The sequence below is a fragment of the Trifolium pratense genome, linkage group LG2 (assembly GCF_020283565.1).
Source record: "Trifolium pratense cultivar HEN17-A07 linkage group LG2, ARS_RC_1.1, whole genome shotgun sequence".
NCBI classification, from domain to species: Eukaryota; Viridiplantae; Streptophyta; class Magnoliopsida; order Fabales; family Fabaceae; genus Trifolium; species Trifolium pratense.
In genome coordinates, this window is record NC_060060.1 from 23702543 (window position 1) to 23710439 (window position 7897).

The window sequence follows — 7897 nt, forward strand, 5'->3', positions numbered from 1 at the left end:
CAAATGAACTATCATGATTTAAACCCAAAACCTCTGTATATAAGATTTGTCTTTTTACCACTCATTCCAAATATGAACTATCAAAACAAAATCAAAACACTCATTGATCGGACTTTACTTCCAACAGAACTTTGAAATATGACTATGCATGTGATCAAAAGGTTTTTAAAGACAAAAATATACTCCCTCTGTCTCAAATTATAAGGGAAAAAAGCCAATTTTTTTTGTCCAAATTATAAGGGAGAAAGTCATTTTCAAGAATATTTTTTCCTTATTCTCATAAAATTAAATGCAAATTGCATTTAATTTTCTCTCTCTACCCTTTTCTCAATAAACAACAACCAATAAAAATTGTTTTTACATCTTCCTATGCAACTTATTCCAAGGAAAACCCACAAAAACATATTTCAAATTCTCATGTTTTACTTTTTCTTAATAAGTGTGATTTTTTTATTTTTTCTTATAATTCGGGACGGACGGAGGGAGTAGATAAACAAGTCATTAATTAGAATAGGGTACGGTGAAGATAGTAGTGTAGATGAAATCTTAAATTCACACTTATGATCTACTATTATTCATCGATGTAAAATATAGATAAACATATCTGTTAAATAATTAATAATCCAATGGAAACTTCAAAGCAACAAGTTGTAGTTTTTTTAAATGTAGATAAGCCTAAACTTTTTTATTTTTTATAATGCAAAGTACTTCCCATTATATTTGAAAATATGATAAACTAGTTCACAATTGGTTCACGTATTCCTTTGACATGCCTTATAAGTAACCAACATCAATATCATTGCACTATATATATATATATATATATATATATATATATATATATATATATATATATATATATATATATATATATATATATATATATATATATATATATATATATATATATATATATATATATGTAACACCTCTTCTTAGTCTAATATCGACACCATTCATTATTTCCCTTTGCTTGTAAAATTCCAAAACCTCATAAGAAAACATAAGAAAATGAAACTAATCAGCATTTCATTTTTGTCCAAGCTTTTGATACTTCAATATTTATCAATTCAATGTCTTTCTGATGATTTTGATTTCTTCTATTTTGTTCAGCAGGTAAATCATGAGTTATGTTAATCATAAATTTTTCATTTTCCTATAGTTTTATATGGCTCAATGAGGATCACAAATTTAGTGTATCGCGGATTTGAACCTGCGTGCTAACTATTGTTGTCCCTAATTTTACCAACTGAGTTGCACTTACGAGACTCATTTTCTTATTGCATTGTTTGTTAATGATGCAGTGGCCAGGAGCATACTGTGACACAAAACAGAGTTGCTGTTATCCGAAAACAGGAAAACCGACGGCTGATTTCGGTATTCATGGACTCTGGCCTAACTACAATGATGGATCATGGCCTTCAAACTGTGATCCTGATAGTACCTTTGATAAATCCCAGGTATTCATTTTATATTTTGAAAAGAACCAAAGAAAATATGGTGAACATTAAAAATGAATTTGATCCCAGGTATTCATATATGTTGGTGTCATGTAGGACACCAATACAATCTGAAGAGTGTTTGATTGATTTTCTTTGCCACAGTTCATTTTCACACTATTTTAAATCTGAGCCTTTAATTACTGATCAGACAGTGTAAATTAATTCTGTTATAAAATCAATTAAAACGATCTCGACCGTACAATTTAGATCGGTTGGTTTTGATGTAAAACTACGTGAAAACTGTGTCAAAAGCTACAACATAGAATCTGTTTCCCAGCTAAGAGCTGCTAGCTTGGCTTTGATGGAAGAAACACATACACACTTTATGTCTCCATATAGTACTAATAGCTTAAACTTTTGGGGGAGAATTAGAAAGAATTTCCATATCTTCTAGCTCAACAAACAACATGTATTTATGTTGTTGACTTCACATAATATGACAAAAATCAAACAAAAAATTTCTTGATTTACACTAAAATTGAATCATCAATAATTATTTAATAAGTTGTCAAATTTTGTTTGAAGCACGTGATGTAAAATTTGTTTTTAAATTAAAAAAATAATTATTTAATTGGTTTTAATGACATTAGTTCATTTCTCTACTAAAAAACTCATCGATGCTGATATTTAATTTGGTATAGATCTCAGACCTAATTAAGAACATGGAGAAGAATTGGCCATCTTTGAGCTGTCCAAGTAGCAATGGTTTTAGATTTTGGTCACATGAATGGGAGAAACATGGTACATGTGCAGAATCTGAGCTTGATCAACATGAGTATTTTGAAACAGCTCTTAAATTGAAGGAGAAAGTGAACCTTCTTCAGATTCTCAAGAATGCAGGTAAAAAGACATGAAAGTGTCTTGTTAGTGTCACACTAAACATGTCTTTAATTTGAATTGTCGGTTCTACATAACTGATGAGAGCTAAAGAAACATATAGAATTTAATTACAGTTTTAATCCCCTATTTTCATTAGTTGACAAAATTAATCATCTTTTATAAAATCTAATTTTTATAACCTTTTTTAGTCAGAATTTGGAACCCAAAAGCGGCAATGTGACAAATGTTTGTTGACGCGACCAAAAACATAATCCACTCGGATGAAATTGTTGTGACATCACTAAAACTTTGTCGCATGACAACTTTTGGTCCGAAAATATGAACCAAATTAAAACAAAAAATTTGATTTTAAAAGGGTGACTAATTCCATAAATGGCTGAAAATAGAGGTCAAAATTGCTATTAAGATAAATATATATGGCTAATGGCTCCAATATATATTATTACAAATTTTCTAATCATGTGATGGCAATGAATTTCAGGGATTGAACCAAATGATGAATTTTACAGCATAGACAATATTTCAGAGGCTATAAAAGAGGCTACAGGGTTTACTCCAGGAATAGAATGTAATAGAGATTCAGCACGTAACAGTCAACTTTATCAAGTTTACATGTGTGTTGACACTTCTGGATCAAATTTCATTGAGTGCCCTCTGTTACCAAAGAGTAGATGTGGTGACCAAATACAATTTCCCAAATTTTAAGAGAATTTATTTTGTTAAGCAAAACTTAATTGGTTTAATTTGTATTTTGATTTTCTAGTCACCATTGTATTTCTAATTCTAAACTATCATCATATCCATGCATTATTGAGATTTGAGAATGCATCTTCAATAAAGTGATGTGAAATGAGAAAATTCCATTCTCATCTTATCTTATGTTTTAAACATTGAATTTTGTTTTATATTTTGTAGTCTTTAATTGATAAGGCTATAATAATGTTGTGTCTTTACGGATTAGTTATGAAATTGATTGTGCTTTTATTTTCACATCACACCTAACATAAGAGTGCTAGCAACTAGCTTTCAAGTTAACTTAAATAGTTTGGCAACTGAATGTTGGCTTAGCACTTATGATGCACGAACATTGATATGGACACCATACTGGATATGATATAGATATTGACATGCAGTGGATATCATATCTCAACCATTGGTCAGGTACTTCTCAAATAGGCAGCAGCCTGAGGTAACAACGGTGCAATTATAGTCCTTCGAAGTGTTTTCAGAGTGAAGAACAATCTTAGGAGGGTGTATTGGATTGAGATTTCAAAGGATTTTAAAAGACTTTTTTGTGGAAAAAAAATCTTGTGGTATTCAATCAAGACTTTTATAAAATATAAACAAATCTTGTGGTATTCAATTAAGACAATTAAGATTTTTTTTTCAGGGCAACGAAATCAGTGGGTATTCAATTGAGATTTCTTATGACTTTTAAAATGTCTCTAGGTATTCAAAAGTCTACCGATTTTGATGGATTTTTTTGTGAAATGGATTTTGAGAGACTTTTTTGTTGAGAATATAAATACTTTTGTCATCCAACAATCCCACTCAAACCCCTTTTCTTTTCTTCCATAGACTTTTTCCTGCAGGCAAAATTGGAGTTCACCTTCTTTCTTTTACAACCTCCTATACTTTTCAATCATCTTGTTGAATGGCTATTATATATCACTCCAGTTTAAAATCGTTCATCGTATACATCCATACGCAAGAATAAACAACCAAACTATATGGTTCATTTCAATCTATGCCTGTGGAAAATTTCTGTAACATAATTTGCAACTTTTTGCAACCAAAAGAATAAACGATTCTTAAGATATTTTGATACAAATTTCTCATAAAGAAGAAAAGTCTTTGTTGTTTTTTTTCATTGTATATTGATTCGTTGATTCTGGTATATTGCAATTTCTGATAATTTGATACAACCTTCTTTTTGCAATTTCATCATCGTTGCTTTTTTTTTTTATGATTCATAGTTTTTTTTTTCTTTTTTGTTTTGTTTGATTCATTGTTTTTTTTAAGGAATAATTCATTTTCATTGATTATTAATTATTGATTGATTCATTATTTAGAAGAAATTTGTATCGAATTTATTGAGTCATTAAAATCTTAAAAGTCTATATAGTACCTCGAAATCTCAAAAGTCTGTGTTATAAAATCTCACGAATTCTTGTGTTAAAAATCTTGATTGTAAAAGTCTTTCAAAAAAGTCTCACAAAATCAATACAATCTCACAAAGTCTTTTAAAATCCTCAAGTTTTTTTTTGTCAAAATAGTCTTTTGAAATCTCAATCCAATACACCCCCTTAATTATACCAGCATGTAAAGCAAACCTTGAAATACGCCGCGGGAAATGCTACATTTATGGAAACCAAAACTATTAATAACTATAGTATATCTATATAATCCTACAATATAGAATTAAGAACAGTAACAAATACCAATACTTGGGCCTTTTTCCTGGAAGCAAGTGCCCTGGTAACCTCCATCTCCCAATGGTATATCTCATTCATCCCATCATCAACATCAACATCCCTAGAAGCACACTTATCAAAAGAACAATGAGTATCATCACTATTGGTATCACTTTCAGATTCAGAGTCACTTAATATAACAATACAGTAGGTACCCTACAAAATGAAATGGTGAATTAATTTCAATATGAACATTAAAATAGATCCTATCAAGAAAGATACCATGGAAATGAAATTTTACTTAATTAAGATGCAAAATTGACGATTACAACTTCCGTGGTTAAATTTTAACTATGAACTGCGAAGAAACAAAAAAATATGAGATTTAAATTTTTTATTAGGTAAATAAAGCAAAAAACATGTAAATACCAATTCGAATTTATTTAACCAAACAAATATTGGCAACACTGAAAGAGGAGGTGCTCATCAATCTTTCTCGATCTTAACACGTTTGAGACGTTTGCTACCTTCAACGGCAGCAACACCAATCTTAAAACTTCAGCCTCTACAATATCTGGATTAACAAAGATCCTGGTAGTGTTGTTGATTACATTATGAATAGATGCTTTGTCTGCATAACATGAGAATAAATTAGAGGTATACCAAATTATGCATACACAAATAGATACATACATAAAAAAAAATAAACATAACATACCTCTAAAAATCTTAACCTTTGCAAATTGAACAACAACAATAGGAAGACCTTCAGGAGTTTTCCCAATCAGTTTGTTCAAATAATCGACATAGTCACCAAACAATGCACATTCACACTTACCACTGAAATTGTAAATTTTTTATATTAGACTAATATAAATGACATAAACAGCATATAAACAACAAACTCACCAAACAATATATCTGTAGTATACAATCAAAGTTTAAGACCAACTACATCATACCTGTCATCAGTTAGCTCAATAACTATCTCTGCAACGCACAAACCACTACAAACACGCAAACACGTCCACCAGGATCGTTCCACCATCCAATTGCAAATAAGTCTTGCTGAGCAATTAAAATAAATCAATAATATGTGGAAAATGCCCAAACCACCGGAAATCGAATCTACAGTAGCATTTTGGTTACTCGTACTGTCAAGATTATAGATTGATGAATTAGTCTAGTGATGCTAATGCTTTGAAATGCTTGAGTAATTTTTCTCCCATGCTCAAATGTGCTGTGAATGTGTTTAATTAATCGTAGTTTCATGTGGTATAAGTTAGGAGTCAATGAGCAATGTTAAAAGTTGGTTTAAGAGCTTGATTTTCATGAAAAATCTCCATTTTATGCAATACCAATCGATTGAAACATAATCCCTCGGATGACTTCCAACTCATATGGTAATGGTTCTTGATTATAAAACATGTTCACACACCATTTCAATATCAATTTTTAGGATGAAATAATGATAACTTAGAGCTTACGACTTGTGCAAGTTTCCCTATAATTAGATACGTTAACCTCATATTCGATCATAGTATATATTGTGGTAATAACTTAGAGTTGACCGAATTTTATAACTATTAACTTATTTTTGAACTAAAGTGCTTAGCACAATATCTGTAAACCTTCAATCGTCTAACGGGTGTTACCATGTAAATATGCATGAGAGCATAAGCTATTTAGTTTCCCCAGGATAGGTTGTCAAGTTAAGAACACTAAGAATTATTAGAATAGTCGAATAGATTAGTGGTTAACACCCAAAGCACCAACGTGGATTAGTGGTCAATGAAGCTTGGATTTACCGAAGATCAGATATCCCGTCTCAGGGATGATGAGATAAATGATCACATGGACCGTGAGTTTCCTCGCCTATCCAACGCTGAGTTGGAAGCAGAGTTGCAGCGCATTGCAAAACTTAGGGTTACTCGCGACCCTGATTTATTCGAAGCACTTTTCTTGGGTAAATATCTTTGATATCTTCTTTATAACAACTTTCCCCTTATCAGTTTTCCATTGCTCATCTCCTTTCCTTCAGAATGCTTTTCATTGGCCTTTGCATTAGTTGGTCTCATGATCGTAGGGTTAACAGTAGAAGTAAGTCCAATATACTTTGATGTTTAGATACTAGATTATTTGCAATTGTTATTTATTCTCTGCAATATATAATTGTATTGAATATTTGGTGCCAGGAAGGTTTATCAAAGATATAGTACTATTGTTGCTATGTTATGATTAAGAAAATTCTGATAACAACTCTTGAGTTTTGGTGCTTTTGGTACGAATTCTCTAATCATTTTTGAAAACGTGGTTAATGAGAATATTCTGATAAAAACTCTTGAGTTTGATAGATTTTTCGTTTAATTACTATTACTAAGGCAGCCTTTATCGAAAATAAATACGTTTCCTTAGCTACTCGAATCACGAGAAAGAAATTTCTTGCATCTCAGTCATGGTAAGATGGTGGTTGGAACCATTCCTTGCTACATTGAATGGTAGGGCATTGTTGTAAAAAATCCTTTCTATAGTTTTTCACATAATTTCATTTTGAGTTAACCGTGAAGTTGTGGATTCAATGTGCACGGGATTTATGAATTTGTGTCCAGTGAGTGTATTAGTTTTCCTTTGAAATCTTAGGATCTGTCATCAATTTAATGTTTTAAGTGCATAATGCTACAAAGGCCTTCAGTATTGTTGAGGTTTCTGTCATCGACGGCAACACTGACAAGAAATCTAGTCCATGTCCTTACTTGGATGCAAGAAATTCCTTTTGCTGGTCTAATGCTCCAAAAACATGATTTTCTAATTATCAATAATGATATTTTAGCAAATTTAATTGCATTTTACATAAAATCTAAAAATTAATTACACTTAACTAACTTTTTTCTTTCTTATAATAATAACACAAGATATGGGAAACTATTTTTCCTCTCACAATCCATGACATTACATGAGAGGAATGGTAAGGATGGTGAAGAAGGTCTTTGTGGAAAACCATGTATCCACGTGGATCCAATAACATTTTTATCAGTCAACTCTGAAAGTGCATTTAAAGTTCAACATTATTGCACTACATATGTGTAACAACCACTTTTTGTGCCTCATTGATTATTCCCTTTGCTTGTGAAATTCCAGAAA

General features: G+C 31.0%; 1 protein-coding gene across 1 annotated transcript; it reads left to right on the plus strand.

Moving 5' to 3' along the window:
- The first annotated feature begins 927 nt into the window (after positions 1-927).
- On the plus strand, positions 928-3230 carry LOC123905026 (ribonuclease 3-like). Its single transcript, XM_045954639.1, has 4 exons — positions 928-1116; positions 1305-1460; positions 2144-2342; positions 2824-3230. The coding sequence occupies exons 1-4, from the start codon at positions 1012-1014 to the stop codon at positions 3045-3047; spliced, it is 684 nt and encodes a 227-aa protein (XP_045810595.1). The 5' UTR covers positions 928-1011; the 3' UTR covers positions 3048-3230.
- The last annotated feature ends 4667 nt before the right edge of the window (positions 3231-7897 follow it).